We start from the raw sequence: 20,295 nt of genomic DNA on the forward strand, positions 1-20,295 counted from the left end.
AGAAAAGTTGTAGGCGGCATTTGGACAAATGGACATTTTCAGTGGGGCATTTGTAAAAAACCCAAATTTATACAACCCAAATAATTGTCATCTATGAAAGGTACCAAATTTAAGGAAGAGTGGGTACAAGCTAACAGCATTTAAAAGACACATTTTCCAATATTGATCTCATAAACAAGTCCCAAGTTGAGATTCCTCTCCCCCAATTCAAATTTTGCAATGTCGTAATAAATGAAAAAAGTAATGCAGTAAGCTCATTAAAATTCATTACTTGATTAAACGGACATAGAAACTAAGACAAGAAAATAGACAAAAGGCCAATCATTGTGGGGTGGAGGGAGTACCCACTACAAAACTCCAAAATGAAAATAATGAAAAGAATAGCAAACAGAGCCGATAAATGGAGTAAAAATCAACCATAAGGTGCATTACACCAACCTATTATGATGAACAGCCTGAAGGCAAGCAAATGCAAGTTGCTTCACTCTATTATCCACGATAGCATTTTTTGACTTATAGTCCATGCCTACAAAGAGGTCCACAATAATATCCCCTGCTGTACAGACAAAAATTTTTGTAAATACTATGAAGTAAGAATCAAGGTTCTAAGGCTAACATTTGCAACTGCATACAAACAAAAAATTACTGAATAACTAATGAGGACAACATCTTTAACTAGGAGGTTGTGATAAGATCTCTCTAATGAAATGGGATAATCTCAGCAATCCCCTCACAATACCACATGTATAATGAACCAACCAAAAACAAACTGAGTCAACCTCGATTTTCAATCAATCCCATCCATAAGATCTGGCAGAGCAACAAGCAAACAGAAGAGCTTGGAGTCTCAGCAGGAATTCAGTTTGCAAACGTTGGCTCAATCCCATCCATAAGATCTGGCAGATCAACAAGCAGACAGAAGATCTTGGAGTCTCAGCAGGAATTCAGTTTGCAAACGCTATTGGCTGAATAACCCGATATGATCCTGCCACAGCTATCTCTAGATAATGCCTCCAATCCCAGAAGGTTATTCATTACCCAAAAGGCACCATAGAAGTTATTTAACAGCATTCACAGGCACATGCCATGCCAGATTTGTTTCAAAGACTAATTACATGATCTATTCTAGGCAAAGAAGTGGTGGCCTAATGCTAACATGGTTGTGCTTTACATTCAAACTAGGAATTATCAGACTGAGAGCATAACAACAATAACACAACTATTATGCATGTTTCTATAATGTTTAGGCAGGTACACTACATAGCAGGATAGCATCGGCATCTAGGAAACAGGACAAAGAGGGGGATCTTTGGAAGAATTCGGGGAGAATCAGAAACAGAAAAACAATTGAGAACATAGTTGTCAACGCCTAGGCGTCTAGGCTGTCACGGGCATATTTTTAGCAGAGTCACAATACCCGTGCGGTGCCTTGGAAAACGCTTGACCAAGGCCAGCCTAGACCATTCAAGCCCTCTTGATGATCACCTCAAACGATTTCACAACAACCGGCGGAACAATGTTAGTCGAGGCTCACTCGACCTCCTCGGGATTCTTCACTGCTCACCCAACATGTCCCTCGTCGTGTAGCCCAAATTGGTGCCACACCAAGCCAACCATCATGACTATACTCAAAGTAGAATACAGTCCCACTCGAATGGCACAGTGAATACCAAAGGTTTGCCACACCTATGGCATACTCGCCCATGTAATGCCACTACTATCGCCCATCCTTGGCTAGTAGCTAGCACCACACAAACACGCCTACACTAGGCCAAGGCAAAGACCGGCACACCCGCATGCTAGAAATGGGATAGCCTATTCGCTCTAGCTCACGTGCCACTATCGCATAGGGTATGCTAGTGGCACATAAATAGGAACCTCTGCTTCCACATCAGCACGCCACAGCCGCACCTTCCGATAGCCCGTGGTCCTCGTCAATAACCAAACCTACAAAGGAAACACCCATCGCTCACTTCGGCTCCGAGTGCCCGCCCATGGTAGCCACCCATGGAGTACCTGTACTGTTGTCCATGTGCGGCTAGGCTAACCCAGCACACAATGCCTTACCTGTGACAGCCTTGTTGATGCTTGTGGCTTGCCATGATGCCATGCTAGGAACCATGACACCAAGGGGAATGAGGCACACCACCCCTCCTCAAGGTAGCTCTTATGCTTTCCATGTATTTCCAGAAGGAAACATAAAACCCCTCAAAAAATAATACTGATGGATAACGAAACGTCATGAGGCAAGTGACTCCCGCTCCAAGCAACACCATGCTCACTCCAAGCCCCAGTCCAAGCAGCCCTTCAAGCTACCAAGCACACCCATGTGTGCCCACCAATGTGCCACGGCCATGCCAAGCAAGATGCCCGTGACACTCTCCCCCACTTGATTACGTTGACACCCTCATCAACGCTTCAACTCTCAGCTCTTTTTTTTTTTAGGGGGGGGGTGAATAAAAATTCATTACCAAAGAGAAAGAATACGAGAAGCCTCCAGAATTCAGGGGGAGAAGAGGAGAGAAGAGAACATACTTCAAAACAAAGGGCTAACCGACCCCCTAGGGGGAGGGTGAGAGAATAACCAAGGGGGATGAGACACACCAATCAAACAACCACTCCTTGTAAACGACATGACTCGGCTCCCCTCCATTTTCTACCGAACTCCAAGAACTTGTGGGCCTTAAACAAGATGCACCACCTCGCCTAAGGAACAGTCCAATCGCGACTTGGACACCTACCGTATTGTCTCTTCCTCCGGTCTTCAAATTAGGTTCCACCAAGTAACACTGTCAACAGCTTCTAAGGACCTTGTAGCTCCAAGCAAAGATGCACCAACCTGCCTGAATATAGTCTTCCCTGAGACCACAACTCCCCCATCCATCAGTCATTTGTGCTTCATTACATAGAGGTTGCTCTCTTGAAAGGATACTCCATCAAATCCAACCCTACACCACTTTGGGTGCCAAAGTGACCCACATTCCCTAGCATAGTTGTCACCGCGGTTAGGCAACCCAAGGCGCTAGAGAGGGTCCAAAATAAAGGCAACACCAATTAGGCGACCAAGGCGTCCAAGGCGCCCGCCTAGGCAACCAAGGCGCCTGGACGCCTTGACAACTATGTTCCCTAGTGCAGTCACCCTCAGACCAACAACACCATGCTGAAACACCCATCCGACGTGCCGTCCCCTAACACCACACTTCAGTTGCATTCCAAACACCCTTGTTCCTGAATTCTGCCTCATCTTGCACTTGTGCACCCAGTTCTCTTTGTACGCCTCTTGTGTTGATACTCAAACCAACCACCACTGAATATGTAGCCAAAGTCTAATATGATGTTCCATACAACCACACCTCCTCCGCGCCACAAACCACTTGACCCATGAGTTCCTCTTCTCCACTGCACCACGCATGGTACTAAAGTGTGAGCCACGCTTTTGTTGCGTGCCCACGGCCAATCAACAACCATCTCCAAGACACAAGCTTCAATGAAGTCCCATACCAACACCTACACCTGCATCCCAAATCAAGTTGCCTTCCTAAGCCCATCTCTGTGACCTATCTGTTATACTACCTCACTGCTTGAGGTCTTCAATTTTGCCTCCATCTCCTCTGTGACCTGTCTGTCACAATGCCTCACTGCTTGAGATCTTCCATTCTCCCTCTATTGTGCCAAGTTTTGCCTCCCTCCGAAGGTTTTACTCCAATAGCATTGACCTCACTCGGTTCTGCAGTGATATGCCCCTCAAGTGAACGACCATGTGTCGCGGCATGGATCCTCAACTGATCCAACTTTCCCAGTCAAGCCTTATTGATTAGGAGCACGAGTTTTGATTACTCGGCTCAATTATGTGCCTCATCTCACTGAGGTCTTTTGATGCCTACCTACTCCCTCTGCCTTCCTCTGCCTCACTCATTTGTGTCTTCTATTGCTTCTCTTTGAGGTCTTCTGCCTACTCCCTCAGGCTGATTCTGGTGCCACCTCGTGGTGCCTTCTGGTGCCCTGTTGTCCAAGGACTTAAACGATGCAAGTCAACTAAGCTCCCTAGCTGGTCACTTCATCGGCGGCTAGTCTCCCACGCTCGCAGTTGGTGACTACCAGACCCTCGTCACAATTCTAGAGGTCTCCTTGTTGGAGGCATCACACTGTAGGATAGGCCACTGACTGCATCTTACCTTCCTACACGTGTGGAACAATGTGCCAACAAATGGACGCCAACCTTTCACTTTGGTCTGACGTTGGCATGGATCCATAGATCCAACTCCTTCCCGGTCAAGGTTGTTGTGCCCTAAGCACAACACAAAGAATGAATCTGAGTCTCGGTCCACCCGAACCTATGTGTCGACCTCTGCCATTGACACACACATTAAACCTTTTCTTCTTTGCCTCCTTCAAAGGTCTTTTCCTTGCGCCCTAGCGCGCCCATGTTGCTCCAGCACTTGTTGTACTGGAGTCTTTATTCGCCTCCGAAGAGGACTTCTTCACGCCCTGGCGGCACCCCTTTTTCCTCTAGCACATGCTAGAATCTTTCTTGCATGTGTCAACGACCTCGTCGAAGACACCAATTCCTTCTGTAGAACGAACTACCACTCCATGTCATCTGTGATCTTAGTAGTCTGCCATCTATCTTAATGCAGACCAAGGTGGTGATCTGCTATGGTGGGCTTCACAGAGAGAACAATTCAAGAATGAGATGGAGGGGGGAAAGGGAACTCATGTTCACATACACTCATGCAGAGCTTCACTAATAAAATCTCATTAATCAAATCTGAGTTCTCATAGCATGGTTACATCTATTTAAATAAAAGAAACCCAACAAGAAAGGAAACTAACTCTAACTTGGAAACTCAAACGAATAAGGGAACTAAATCCTAGTAGCTTTCTAAAACTGAAATAATAATCATACGTAGCTGACCCAAACAATTAAAAGACATAAAATAAGTAACTAATTATTAAACTAATTCCAACCCTTGTTGAACCAAAAAACATTGGAGTGTTTGGGTTTGGGTCTCCAAATCCTATCATGCTGGTCCAACCAGCCAAGTAATATTGCATCATATCCAAGCCACAGTCATTAAGCACAACACAAAACCGATCCAGTCACCATGCTCCGGATGTAGCACACCAAGCACAAGCATGAACCCAACCATGTCGACCTACCAACCCCTTCCATGGCCTTGCTCAACTGAATCAATCGTAAAAGTATTACTGTTCAACCAATGGCAATGTGTAGCTCTGAACAAACCAACTATCAGAGCCCCAAGTGTTTCCTTATTAGCACAAAGCTAGCTCTGATACTAACTGTCATGGGCATATTTTTAGCGGAGTCAACATACCCGTGCAGCACCTCAAACAACGCTTGACCAAGGCTAGTCTAGACCATTCAAGCCCTCTTGATGATCACCTCATACGATTTCACAACAACCGATAGAACAATGCTAGTCGAGGCTCACTCGACCTCCCCAAGATTCTTTACTGCTCACCCAACATGTCCCTCGTCGTGTAGCCCAAACTAGTGCCACACCAAGCCAACCGCCATGACTATACTCAAAGTAGATTACAGCCCCACTCGAATGGCACAGTGAATACCGAAGGCTTGCCACACCTATGGCATACTCACCTATGTAATGCCACCACTATCGCCCATCCTTGGCTAGTAGCTAGCACCACACAGACACGCCTATGCTAGGCCAAGCAAAGGACCGACACACCCGCATGCTAGACACGGGATAGCCCATTTGCTCCAGCTCACATGCCACTGTCGCATAGGGTATGCTACTGACACATAAATAGGACCCTCTACTTCCGCAGCAACACACCTCGGCAACGCCTTCCGCTAGCCCGTGGTCCTCGTCAGTAACCAACCCTACAGAGGAAACACCCATCGCCCACTTCAGCTCTGAGTGCTCCCATGGTATCCACCCATGGAGTACCTGTATTGTTGTGCATGCGCGGCCAGGCCAACCCCGCACACAATGCCTTGCCTGTGACAGCCTTATTGATGCTTGTGGCTTGCCACGGTGCCATGCTAGGAACCATGACAACATGGGGGATGAGGCATACCACCCCTCCTCAAGGTAGCTCTTATGCTTTTCATGGATTTCCAGAAGGAGACATGAAACCCCTCGAAAAATCATATTGATGGATAACAAAACTTCACAAGGCAAACGACTCCCACCCCAAGCAACACCATGCTCACTCCAAGACCCAATCCATGCACACCCATGTGTGCCCACCAATGTGCCACGGCCATGCCAAGCAAGATGCCCGTGACAAGGCGTCTTGGTTGCCTTGGTCACCTTGTTGATGTCGCCTTGTGTCCAGGCCCTCTCTAATGCCTTGGGTCGCCTAGACGCCATGACAACTATGATTGAGAGCTTGTTTATATAGGAGCCCATAGGGCAGAGTTTTGGGTCTTGAATTGAATCTTTGAATACTCGTGTTATGACACCTCAGGTGTCCAGTTTTCTTGAGGAGCTTTTGCCTAATAAATTCCACTATATAAAAAAGGAAAAACAGAAAATACAGTCATGGTTGAAAAAGGATAGAAATAAACCAAAAGAACAACTAGAACTTATTAAAGCATAACCAAACAAAAATATTTTAAAAAAAAAACCATACTCATTAAACAAAATAGAAAGTAAACTGACCACTGGCTTGAACAAACCGATGAAGCAATCGACATGCCTCCACAAGGGCCACAAAATCTCCATTGTTATGTGCATTGAAGAAAAAAAGCAACTGCTGAAGGAACCCTGAATCAGAATTGAAACAATTCCTGAATGGACACAAACAAGTGAAAAATAAATTAATTAATTAATCGAGCAAGAAGCAGACATAAATTGGATTCAAGTAGGAAAAGAAGTTCTGAGCATTCTTTCTTCCAACACATTACTGATTGGATATCGAACAGTAGAAAAAGAAATACATAAAACTAGGCAGACTGTCAAGTTGGTAAAGTTTATGGCCATCTGAAACGAAAATCCAGGCCTAAATTAATCCTCACCATGGTTCAAGAAACAGGAAGCGGCGTCGGAATGGACGCAGAAGATCCCAATCTGATCCATGATTGATCAGCTGATCCACTGACAGGATCACACAATCAACAATTGACCAATCCATTCCTGCCAGTGAATTGGAGAATCTACTAGTTATAAGTTATAACCAATTAACCATGGATCAGAATGGGGTGAGACAAAACAATGGGATTCACAGACTACCATATAACCACAAACCTACTCCTTCACTCACCCACCCCCACCCCACCCCCTGCAAGAAGGGAAAAAAAAGTGTTCAAAATTGACTACCAGCAGTGCTTATTAAACTAAGATGAAGACCTAGCGGGGAAAAGCCTACCTGTCTACCTTTTGGCAGTGCTTCCCAAAAGTTAAGCAGAACTGCTCTCGCATTTTAGAACGCTCAGCTTCCACAGCCTTCCTCCCTCTGAAGCATTTCTGCAACTAATAATAGTCAAGTCCCATACCTCGCACTTCACACGACATAAAAGGAGAAGAGTCAACCAGACATTGAAAGACACTTCACCACTGAGCTCCACAATAACCAAAAAAAAAAACCATAAATGGATAATTCTTTCATAAAGCCAGAGGCATAATGTTTTTTTTTTTTTTTTTTTTTTTTTTTTTTGAATAGGAAAAGAATAGGCATAATTTCATAGACAATAGTTTCTAGTTCCATGAAGGAGATCTGATGCTAAATTACCTACAAAGAAGAATTTGATACCTTCATAAATGACACACGAAAGAAAAACACAAATTACAAAAAGGCAAAATCGTAGTGCCACAAAGATATGTATTTTGTGCACCCAAAAAAAAAAAAAAAAGAAATGTTTTTTTCTAATATAACAAGATACCATTTTCCCTCATTACTTTCTCAATTAACCTTGAAAAATAGGGGCAAATGGTCTACTGCAAGGACATCTCTCTCCCTCATCACTTCCTTCCACCTCTCTTTCTTCAATCTTCCATCCCTTTCTTTGAACGATTTTTTTATGTCTGGTAATTTGTGTAGATCGGTAGATCCGACTGAGCAAGTTCACGATCGGGGTTCAAGTTGAGCAATCCTCAAATTTTCAGGTTTAGATTTTATATATTTTAAGACCTAGGGTTTCATTGTTTAAGATTCAAGATTAAGATCTCATAGCCTAAGGTTCATAGTTTTAATGTTTTATGGTGTTTTCCGATGAAATTCTCCAACAATGCTGCCAGAGAAGGTATTGTTTTCAAGCTGTGCAAAATGAATGGTTTGGATAAGTATACTTGAATCTAAGAAAAGGAAAATAGGCTCAAAGACATGTGACTCTGTGTTTATAGGATATGCACAACATAGTGTAATGCAGATTCATCACCAAACCGGGCTTGTTTGCTTAGGAATAAGTACAGCGTTGGGTTGTATACATGGAGGGCCTCTGATCCCATGGGTTTTCAATGTAATAGGCCACTTTTATGGGCCTAAAGTATGGGTAATAAGGTTGCATACGGGATTAGCTAGTTTGTTTCTTTTACTAAATTTATTTTTAAGTTATTTTAGGTTAGTTCAATTGAACCGGTTCTATGTGGTTCAATTTAAGTTGCAAGTAATTGTTACTAAATATTTTAGCTGGCTGGATTAGGATTCTATAAGTCCAGCCATTTTGTGAGTCTGTTTCCTTATTATATCACTTTCCGAGTCAATTTAGGATACCTTATTACTTAAGGATTGGGTTAGGCCTTTCATTTTCAGTGTTTAAGTCTATTTTTGAGTTTTCAACATAATGTTGTAAGGGGGAGAGCATTATAGATGAATTTTATAAACAAAGTTGCAGCTCCTCTGCTCCATTGGTGAAGAAATCTTGTGTTTGATCAAGGAATCCTTGAGTTAGATCGAGGAAGAAGGAATCAATGTTTGATCCAATTGCAATGGGAGGCCCAGGTGGATCGTTTGCTTACTTTGCTACATTCTCTACTGCTGTTCTTCTAGTTTGAAAGTTCTGTTTTCAGTTTGCTGCCATTAACAAGTAAGTCGAGACCTTCAAACCTGCAACTTGAACCTTCCTTTCTAGAAGATCACAAACTAGGTGTTTTTCAGTATTAAGCAAACCAACCACCCGTTTAACCTTATTAGATTTTCATCATCCCTCCATTAACCATAGTTTGGAGAGTGATTCAAATTTTACCTAATTCTGGTGGCCTGATTTGAATATATTCCCATATTTCCCACTCTGCCCCTGCCCCTGCCCCTGCCCTTGCCCCTATTAAAGCACAGTTTCAGACCTTCAACCATAGCCGATTCTGGTTTCATCCCCAAGTAAGCTATTGATTTCAGCCTACATTATTTCTGAGATCGATATATTATTGTTCCCTTCTCAACCCTAGCTTCAGTACCATAATTACCATAATATCCCACTCATATTCCAACTAGGAATCAATTAAAACCATGTTTTTTGTTCCCCTATTACGCCGCAACTTTCAGCAGCTCTTTTCCTCTTTATAAGCCCTAGCCGAACCCCATTACAGCCCCTCCTTTTACTTATTTTCTTGGTATTCCAATTCCCCTAATTTGAACCCACCTTTGATTAAATATCTTGCTTGGCTATTGGTTTGAGCAATTGAATCCAGTACTACATTAAAGAGGTAGTACCAAGAAAATAGGGTAAAGCCGGTCGACAGTGGCATGAAAAGCTTGATACAGTTTTGTTATCAAATGGTTATTCTATCATAGATTCTGATAGATGTGTATATAGTAAATTTGTTAATGACAAAGGTGTGTTTAATATTTTATAATATAAGTTGATGATATGTTAAGGAATAGAGAGAGTTAGGATCACGAGTCAGCCAAAGTACCAACAAAATGTGGGGGGGTGTTTATTGTGGTGCACACTATGAGTTGACCTAAGTGAGTGTAGGAGGTCAGGCTGCTTCCAATTAGAATTTTAAGGGCAAATTCTCTTAAACCCCTATGAATCTGATATGGAGATAAGGCCGGATAAAAATGTCCACTTAAACGAAAGTGATGACTCAAGGATCAGATAGTAGAAGGTGGTTGGAATGCCAGTTGGCTTGCCATGAGAAAAGGTTCAAGAAGCTTGGCTTTACCCATACTCTGCAACATTGGCTATCAGTCCTAGTATAGATTTGAGTCCAAAAAACATCTGCATGGACGTCTTCTACTTGTTCTAATGTGCTCAACGGTATCAATTTTTGTTTGACCAATATTTTGAATCTTGTGGAGGAATTGTTGTATTTTAAAGCAGTTTAAAATGAATTTAAAATTCGAAACACCTCTTGCTTTGTTTTGTTATCCAATCTCCACATGGTGTATGCACGTCTTCCTTTCACATGTATTTTCAATCTCCCGGTTGACCGGCCTGGATAGACAGTCGACTGCCATGTGCCAGTTGATGTTTCCCAAGAGCAATGTTTGCCAGGCAATATGTATGTTATATGACCATTGGAGGTTCCCTGTCGATCGGATTGCCTAGGCAGTCGACCTGCTTCGGCCAAATTGTAAAATTTAATAGCGGGAGTCACCTCCTCTGAAGTGTTTTGGACAGGTATGTCCAAGGGACACTTTTCCTCTACATGTAGAGGACGATTTGGTAGTTAGGGACATCTTCTAAACATCTCTCTTGCTCTCTTATGCTATGAAATCCTCAATCTCCTTGTTCAAGATTTCCTATTCTCTCTTTTCTTACTTTCAAGAAGTTTTTACATGTGCTGTTGAGCACAGCCCTAGGAGTTATGACAAAGCCCGGTTATTGAGTGCAACAAAATTGGAGGGGTCTTCTTGGGGCTATTTCATCTTGGGGATTGATTCACAAGAACCCTTTGCACCAAAGGGATGATTACAATATTAAAAATGGTGACCAGTGGCATGACTCAGCCCCACCATCACTGACATCATTTGATCCATGTTGCAGTGAGGAATTGATAGTTCAAGTCCGGTTGTACATCAAATGGAGCCTTCATTCTCAGCCTGCCAGTGAGTGATTTACTATTTGATTAGTCCTCTATAGTTCTGGTCTTTCAAACCACCTATTTACTGTTATCATCTCCAACACAAACTCGAAGAACTATAACAATACTTTTACGTGCCACTAGTTATACTAATGATAAATTTCCATTGCCAAATATCACTTAAAGCATTCTTATCATAATGGATCAGAAACCACGGGGAAACCTTCGACTTATTGCAAGTTAAGCACACAATGTCGATCATCCAGAAGAAAACAACAAGAGAAGTACAGACACAGTTCGCCCCTTAATAAAATGAATTAAAATTTAAGTGAATCCTGTTTGGTTCGTAAATAGCAGATACTGAACATAAACTGTAATGACCATTACGAACCTGAATTTTAAGAGCAGCAGAATTCTGTTGCCGTAAATTCAAACGGCGTTTCCTCTCGAGCTGTGCCTGCTCCAAGAGCTTCTGTCTGTCCCTTTCCTTCGAACTCCTTCCGCCTAAATCTACTCTCTTTCGTGTCGATGAATCTCCAGTGAAGAACATTTCGTAGATATGAAAGAATTGCTTAAAAGGAAATGGACGGAGGGGTAGAAATGCACCCAAGTATGCCTAAATTTAACGAGGTTCTTCAATCAAAAAATATTGCAGGGAAGGAAAGGGATCAAATTCCTTTCTTCGAAACTAAATAAGAGCTTTCGAACAGAAGAAAGAAAAGCTTGCCCTAGTATCGAAAGACTTCAGTTTCTCTGTATATGAACTGATATCAGACACTGAGGTATCCCGCGTTCTGAACTTCTCTGATAGCGAATTTTAGATTAGAGTTGAACCAATTGGTGGCAATGCGATGAAGACAGCAGAAATAGCTGTGGCTTTAGGGGGGTTGGGTTGTGGAGCAGTTCTCTCATTCTTCCACGCACGAGGTTGGACGTCTAGGAGTGTCAATCGGTCGGCCCGGTCAGTTTCGATTGGGCCTAATCAGTCCCAGCCAAAATAAGGTCTCACATTGTTCATTCGGTTTATTGTCAGTCCATAATCGGGCTTTAAACAAGCTAATTGGTTAATAGGGCTACAAACGGTCTTTAAATGGGCTTAAATAAGCTAATTGGGCCACAAAAGATATGTTATTGGTCAATTATAGTATTCAAACAGTCCAACCCGACGACCGTCAGGCCCACCAAAAAACGTCTAATAATTAATCGAGAAATGCTTGAGGCTGACACATTTAGTAATCAATCAGTCCAATCTTAAACATCAACCGATTGGTTCAAGTCATGCCTACCGATGTGGGTCAACTTTTAACACTCCTTTTTGGGTGGAGGGGGAAGGAGTACCTTGTCCCACGTCACAATCTCTCTCCTCTCCCCTCTTTCACTAGATTAAATATGTCTCCCCTTCTCTTTCTTTTCATTTACTATACTATTCTGTTGCTCTCTTTTGGCTTATTGTAAGTTGTAAGATGCCAATTGAAGTGTGCAACGTGCGGATCCTTTTCATTTTTTGTTTCTAAAATTGGCGACCACAAGGTTAGAAACTGGAATGTATGTTTTTTTTTTAATATGATATCTATTTACATATTCGGGAGAAAATATAGATATATGTTTAATTCACAAATAATGTACTATTCGATCGACACAATATGACATGAAAAATATAAATTTATTGAAAAAGATTATACCAAAGTAGAAAGGAAGGAAGGGGGAAAACAAAATAAGGAAGAAAACAAAAAAGTGATTGAATGCATCCCCACGAAGGAGAAAAGGTGAAGATGAGAAGTGCTTCTTTACATGAAAAGGGAGACAGAGGAAGAAAAACAAAAGGGAAAAAGGTGTCATGGGAGGACAAGTTTTGTTTTGTGTGTGTGTGTGTATGTTTTTTTTATCTTACTTTTTTCATTATCCGTTTGTTTTGGTGTAAAATTTTATTTGGAGAATTTTCCTTGGTAAAATTTACTTCGTAAATGTAAAATTTTATATATTGAAATTTTTTTCAATGTTTTATTTTATAAAAAAAACAAACATTGGAACATTTTTTTTTAAGTGATGATTTTTAGGTAAAATTTTACGCCGAAACAAATAGAGCCAAATAAGTAAAGAAGAAGGTGTATGTATGATACATCCTAGGAGAGAGAGAAAAGAAGGGTTAGGAGAAACTCAAGGTGTAAAGAGTTTGTTCACAGGTAGAGTTGGTATCCTAAGGTTTTTTTGTGTTACGGACTAAGTGGACGAATCAGACAGATTCTGCTTCGTTCATATAAATGGTTTAGGTTCGTGAAAAAAAATCAAACAGTGATCAATTTCGTTGGGATTAACGATAGGCACAGAATACACAGACTAGGCAAATCAGATGGCAATGAAGAGTTTTAGTTTCTCCATAAAACTCTTTAATGGCCATAATGACTTCACCTTGTGGTAACAACAGATGAAACATATTCTTACATAAGAGGAGACAATCAAGATTCAAGACTCTCAGGAAGAAATCAGAAAATCTAGACAAGATGACAGAAGATGAGTGGTGGATTCGAGAGGCATCAAATGCTCATCTGAAGGTGGAGTTCTCAAGATCTTTAAAGAGGCCATGGCCGTGATGCATGGACGGATGATTAGAAATCTTTAGTGACTGGAAGGGAGTGTTGAACAGGTGGAACTACCATTAGAACTCAGGCAAGAGGTACAGATGGACGATGATAGTTGTAGACGATTCATGTTATAAACACATGCAGGTTTGGAAGAAGCAGACCTCTTTCGCTTTGGATTTTATGAATAACATTGATCTCTCTGGTCAGGTTGCAGAGGTAGGAGAGGTGGCAATGTGGCACCACATTACATCATGCGACAATGAGATGTGTGAGGCACCCTAACGGGGTGTGGACCATGACGATTGGATATGGCGAATAGGCAGAGTTACATAATCGACATCAACAGATTCAACACCGGTCTTTCTTAGGGTGGTTTTTAGAATCAAAACCAAGGTGGAGATTGTTGGACTTTATATCTTATATTCTATAGTAGTCAACATAATTATTATTGGACTTGTATATACGTTTGGGCTGGGTTTTGGGTCCAATATATATACATGAGTACATTGTAATTGTGTGGAGATTTGGGTTGTTAGGGTTTCTTACATATTGTCCCTGTAGAAAAACCCTAAATATAAATAAGAGAGATCACATTATAAGGTGAAGAGTGGTACAGAATGTTTTTCCGACTTTGTGACAAATTATCAATAGTTATATACTTATGTCATAAAAAAATAGTTATATACTTATATTGGGTGGATATAGATATTCGTGCAGAACCACATAAATTTTTCATATTGTGTGTGATTGTTTTCTTAGTTTCTTCATCGTGGTTGTGCAATCATTCCCAACAAAATCTTAAAATATATTTTTTTTACCGTAGCTTTAGAATATAACATATAAAATGTATTTTTCAAAAAAAATATGAATTGTGCCAATGTCCCTTATCAGAAGAATATGATAGGTTGAGAATTTTGGAAGTGTTTTTAGCATTTTTCTTGATTGTAGTAATGGAGCTTTTCACAGCCTAAAGCAATTTGATCATTTGGAATGCTTAGTGATAGAGATGCAAATTGGCCCGGATGAATCAGTCGATTTGAATCGGAATCAACTAACCCCGATCCCAATTTTGCACGATACTTAAAAAGGCTTTCTTACCAAATTCCGGACGAGGCTCATTGAGTTCCGGCAAATTCCTGACTGATTCAAATCTGGACTGGGTCGGAATCCATGGAGGCTGCTCCGGTGGCCCGATTTCAAGTCTTAGAACCTTGGCTTGGATTGTGATTTCTAGCCTGTGGGCTGGATTGGGATTAAGAAATCACAAACTGAGGTCAGAACAAGCTGGACTAGAGTTGAGACATTGGGCCCAGCCCAGTCCGAACATATATAGGTATTATCTCATATACATGTACCACATATATGATTTATCTACTAAAAACAAGCACATGTAGAAAATACCCAGTTTAAATTTTATGTAATAACACTTCTTAAATATATACCAAAAAAAAAGGGGGAACATTCTATTTGATTTCAGGCCCAACCCGACCCATCTTTGCATGAAGTCGGGCTGTGAAATCCCTTCCTTCAGAATAGGGCCCATATTTGAGCCCATCCAATTGTATTGGGCCAAATCTTATGAAATAACTAGCCGGGTTCGGATAGTCTGGGCTGAGAGAGTTGCGACCTCTAATTTTAAGATTGGCCATTAAAATTGAACTGTAACTTCCAATGAACTATGGGAGTCAAGTCAATCATCTTCTTTGAATCCCTTCACTACAACCTCACTCAAACCACAGTTTTAAATCTTGGTATTGTATCGGTATATTGGCTGATGGCTGTCCTATCGAAGGCTCTGGGGAAGTCAGAATAGGAGAGCATTTATCTTGGGGTGGGCTTACTACTTAGATGCTTTTAGTAGTTATCCGATCCGTTCTGCACTTGGCTACTCAACATTTACCTTGGACATGATAACTAATACACCAGAGGTGCGTCATTCCCAATCCTCTTGTACTAGGGAACGGTTGTCTCAATGTTCTAATTCTCACATTGGATATGGATCGAACTATCTCAAGATGTTCTGAACCCAGCTCACATGCCGCTTTAATGGGTGAATAGATCCGATACTGATACTTAGTCAATATGGCACAAAAATAAATTTTAAATAAAAAGGTGATTTTTTTAAAAAATTAAAAAAAAAATAAAATCTCAGATTGGTTCGATCGGCCAATCTGTACTGATACTAGTATTGGTATCGACAGTGACCAATACGATACCCGATGAATTCCTGCTCACAAGTCACAACCAAGTAGAGGCTAGAACCTATAGAAGCCAATATAGGTGTTAAAAAGACAACGGGACAGAGTTTTTGTCCCCCATGGACCATGGTGAAGAGAAGATCTCTTATTCAAGATGATTTGATGCTATGATTGGACTCTTGGAACAGCGAGCCTAAGCATCAACTCCCACCCCTATCAAACGAAAGTCCAAAATACCCTTTCTTGGTTCAATCAAAGAGTAAAATCTCATGGATTAAGAGATTCTTACCTTTCATCCAAAACAAGGGTGATGACCTGGTTTTCTTCCATCAAACTTGGGTCCCATAAAAGGTCTGGGACCCACATTTGGTGGAAACCCATCAAATGGTTATAACCTTTGTTGTAGAGTTGAGTACAGGAGAAAGAAAACTAGTGCAGAATCCCCAAACAGAATATGTTTGACAAATTTCTTGAAACAAGTACCTCGGTTGGATGACGCTCATAGTATATGTGCTTTAAATATATAATTATCCATGTAATGAAGATGACTTACTGCTTAATTCTTGACTAATCACTTGTGCCTTTGGACTAGAGAGTGTTTAAATTACTAATCCATTAATTTCCTCTAGTACTACCAAGTGTACATGCTCTCTCCTACGTTAATTTCCCGTCCGTCATTCAAGCAAATTGAAGATTCAAACTTATTGAAATTGAAGTAGTTAGGTAGTGGGTATGTATCCATTTTCAAAAAATTTCAGGCTCTAGAGCAAATAGGAGCCATATCCATACAAAATTTATAACTTTTAAAAATAAAAATAAAAATGAATATATTAAAATAGTTTATCTTCTAACCCTAAGTGATCTGAACAGCCACTTTGATTTACAAATTTTATTGTTTCTTATGACCCTTTTCCAAGGATGAATACTACTTGTATCCAACTTGTTTCCAAAAGAATGGCAAGAGTTCCATTTTTTTAAATAAGAATTTTCAAAAGTCAAACTTTGACTGGTCAACTGTGTTATCTTCTTTATAGTGCTATGTTAGCTTCTTGTAAAGGGTGTGGGGCTTTGGGTCCCAAGTGTAGGAGATCAAAAAAAGGATTGAGTTTTTCTTCATCCAGAATGAAAATTTATTTTTTTTCACCAATATCATTTTTGACTGTCAGATAAGATTTTGGGAATAGTGAAGGGCATTTCAGACTTTGGTTTAATATGAGACAAAGTAAATTTGACTATTCTATTAGGGACTTGGGTAGAACTTATCCTCAAAAGCTATCAATTAAAAAGAAGATGCTCAAATACCTATTGTTAGAGCAAACACCAACAAAAAACACGAAAGAAAACAAAAACAGAGCAAGATGAAACAGAGATTTAACGTGGTTACATGCACGGGCGAAGGCAAAGATATTCACTATCCAAATCGAAGAAAAATTACAATGGAGATCTTTCAAGAACACCCAAAACGGCGTTGCTGCTCTCTCCCAGAAACCCTAAAACGAAAACCCCAAATCTTACTCATCTTTACAATAAATTGGATCCGCTTCCATCACAGATCTCAGAAAAAAGTTCCATTCGGATCACCACAAAAAATGTCGGAACGGATCCAAGAATTCAAGACATACATAACAACTATTAACCCACCTGCATTCCTATTCATATCCGATGTAAGACTATTTTTTCACCTACCGCATGGAACCCTAGCACGTCCATCTGATGGTGATGGAAGAGTATATCTACGGTGAAGGAAAACTTTCATCGTACCATAAAACAATCATCAATTCATGGTTGAAGGACCATGTTTTAACTTTTAGCTCAAAATGAGTCACTGAGTCAAATTCTAGCCTAACCTAATTATGATTTAGGTGACTTAATTAAGATTACACGTGTGATGCTTCTGATTAAGTTGAGTCAATGGGTTTTCCTTGAACTCTTAACCTTACCCAAATCTTACTGAATTAGATGTTGCAGACTTATCTTTGACTCTTTGGCTTATACCTTTTTATATTTTATTATTTATTATTATATATATAGTTTATACATCCAATGGTGTTGTGTTGTCCAAAAGAAGGTAAGATTTCTTCCTTGAATAAGCAAAAGATAAGTTTGGGTGGATCCTTTATGGATGAACAATTGGTTGTATATTGTGTCTTGAGAGTTGTTTAACAAAAAATTTCTTTACCTTAAAACATATAGAAATGGTTCCTTAGACATCTCACTTAAGAAGAAATTTTTGTAGATGATTACGATATCTCCTTTGCCCAATAAATTTTCCAATACACAAAATTCCTGCTGTCCGGTTTGTAGCAAAATTATCCAGTGAGAATATCCTACACCACACTAATCACAAGTAGAAAACAATTTTATCAATAAAAGTTCACATAGTTAAAAAAGGACCGAGAGTGCGAGACCTACATAACTAGAATGTGAGAGGGCATGGAAAGCTTTCTCCCATTGCAAGTGTAAGGATATTTTTCCTATAATTTAAATATGGGAAAAAGAATGTTGCCTAGTTCCATGGTTCCTACGTCACAAGAGCACATAAAATTATCGTCACGTTTTCTATGAAATAAAACATTCCATCCATGTTGATGCTCCGCACACAGCACACACTCTCATTGGCCTCTACATTCGTCCAGGGGCTATGCGACCAGGCAGTTGTCTCTTGCACTTAGTATATGCACTTAGTATAAAGATCATGTGATCCAAAAATATGGATAGAAAGAATGATGCATGAATGTGAAACTTATTATTCCCACTAAGGGAGTTGTGGTGGCCAAGATGAGCTAGGAGAAGTGTGGGTTTTTTTTTGTTTTTTTTATGATAGGAGAAGCGTGAGTTTAGTCTCACATCGAGTGTGTGCGTGTGGTGTGTGTTGTGTATATCCGCCATTCCATGGTTTTAAAAGTCGGTTAATATTTTGGGACTGGTGTGTGGTTTGTATGACTATATTTTCATAAAAAAAATTGCATTGTATGCGATGGGTGCATGGGTTTAGTCCCACATCAGGTGTGTGCGTGTGATGTGTGTTGTGTATATCCACTATTCCAAGATCCTAAAAGTCACTTATCCTTTTGAGATTGGTGTGTGGTTTGTATGATTACACTTCCATCAAACAAAAAAACACAAAGATAAGCTAGGAAATAGAAGTTGAGTGTTTTAATTTGCAAAGAGATCGATTTCAATTCTTGAAAGGTTGACAGTTCAATACGTACGAGTTGTCTAATTGAAGAAGTCTTTGTCCACTACATTACTATTAAGGGTTTTGGCCTTTTCATGTGTTTCTCTGTTCATCCATTTGCTTCTTTCATTTTCGGTTATGCTCTAATAACATGAGAAAAGTTTCGACTTGGTCACTACTAGGGCTCTTTTTTTTGTTATATGAAATTGGTTGCATTAGTTTTATTGTAAAATAATTTATAGAAAATTAATTTTAAATTATTTTTTTAATATTTGAATTTTAACAAACACATTGAACATATATTTTTGGAAGAAAAAAAGTTGCTTGATCGTGTGGTTTCTGCTTCTAGATATAGGAGCAATCGAAATGAACGTTTAACCCTAGTGAAATAAAAAATCTCATCTAGAAAGATGCCATTGGTTTCTGAATACCTATATGACTCCTCTCATACAACATACTGATATTTATTGAATGCACTTTCTCTGTCTCTCCCATTAGCTCGACGTGTAAAGATGCCAATATCTTTGCCAATGTGTCGATCTGTTTCCCAATTTTGTATTATAATTTAACCAACATATATTCCATATTTCCTCTCATAAAGTTTTTTCTCTTCAGAACATGTGAGTCCTATGTAAATGATATCATTTCACATGTTATCATTGCTGTGGTATATATAAGAGAACCCCTCTCCGGCACTGGAACCTTATTTCTAATTTTTAATTAATTTTATAAAATAAATTAAAAAAACAAAAACAAAAAAAAAAATAAAAAAAATAATAATACTAATTTTCAGGAAGATGTACTGCAAGTTAAGTTGCATTTCAATAATAATACTAATTTTCTAGATTTACTAGTGGTTTGAAGACAAAGTAAAATTTAAACTAAAGTCAAACTTACCTGTTTTATAAGTAATTAAAAAATTTCATAGATATAAACACTTTTATCTAAGAATAAATAGAGATATATAAGCGATTTGATGTTATTCCTGTTTAACAAGAAAGGGAAGCAGTGGAAGGAATGTACCTTTAAACTAGAGAGTATATGCCATGTGGCATTCAAAGTCATTCTTTCAGTCTAATCAATTTGACACATGTTACAATCCAAAATTCTGACTTTGAAAATCTTGAAAGACTTTTTCTTTTTTTTGTTTTTTTGGGGTAAAGGAAAATCTTGAAGACTGATTACCACAGAAAAAAGGTTCGGACGCTGTAGGGGCCAATCTCTAAATCTCATCACATTGGAATTGGAAGTAGATTGTCAATTTGGGACCGGAATTGACTTGGTCTTGTTATTATTAAATGAGATAGTTACAGGATGGTTTTGAGATGGATTTCCTAATGGATTGAATCGAATGTCAAGAAACCGGCTAAACTTGGACCCTAAAG

At 39.8% G+C, this 20,295-nt stretch overlaps 1 protein-coding gene across 4 annotated transcripts in view; it reads right to left on the bottom strand.

Annotated features, from left to right (window-relative positions):
- Positions 1-11,764, bottom strand: part of LOC122671975 (E3 ubiquitin-protein ligase UPL6-like) — a 69,921-nt gene extending 58,157 nt beyond the window's left edge. For 2 of the 4 annotated variants that reach the window (XM_043869475.1, XM_043869473.1), the window contains exons 1-4: positions 11,344-11,764; positions 7,357-7,454; positions 6,651-6,778; positions 439-556 (exon numbers count right to left, since the gene is read on the bottom strand). In XM_043869475.1, coding sequence (XP_043725410.1) covers positions 439-556; positions 6,651-6,778; positions 7,357-7,454; positions 11,344-11,502 — 503 coding nt within the window. In that variant the 5' untranslated portion in view covers positions 11,503-11,764. The remainder of the gene's footprint in view (positions 1-438; positions 557-6,650; positions 6,779-7,356; positions 7,455-11,343) is intronic. The other 2 variants (XM_043869474.1, XM_043869476.1) reach the window with 2 other exon arrangements.
- Positions 11,765-20,295: the final 8,531 nt, after the last annotated feature.

The sequence above is a fragment of the Telopea speciosissima genome, chromosome 8 (genome assembly GCF_018873765.1).
Source record: "Telopea speciosissima isolate NSW1024214 ecotype Mountain lineage chromosome 8, Tspe_v1, whole genome shotgun sequence".
In the NCBI taxonomy this organism is placed as follows: domain Eukaryota; kingdom Viridiplantae; phylum Streptophyta; class Magnoliopsida; order Proteales; family Proteaceae; genus Telopea; species Telopea speciosissima.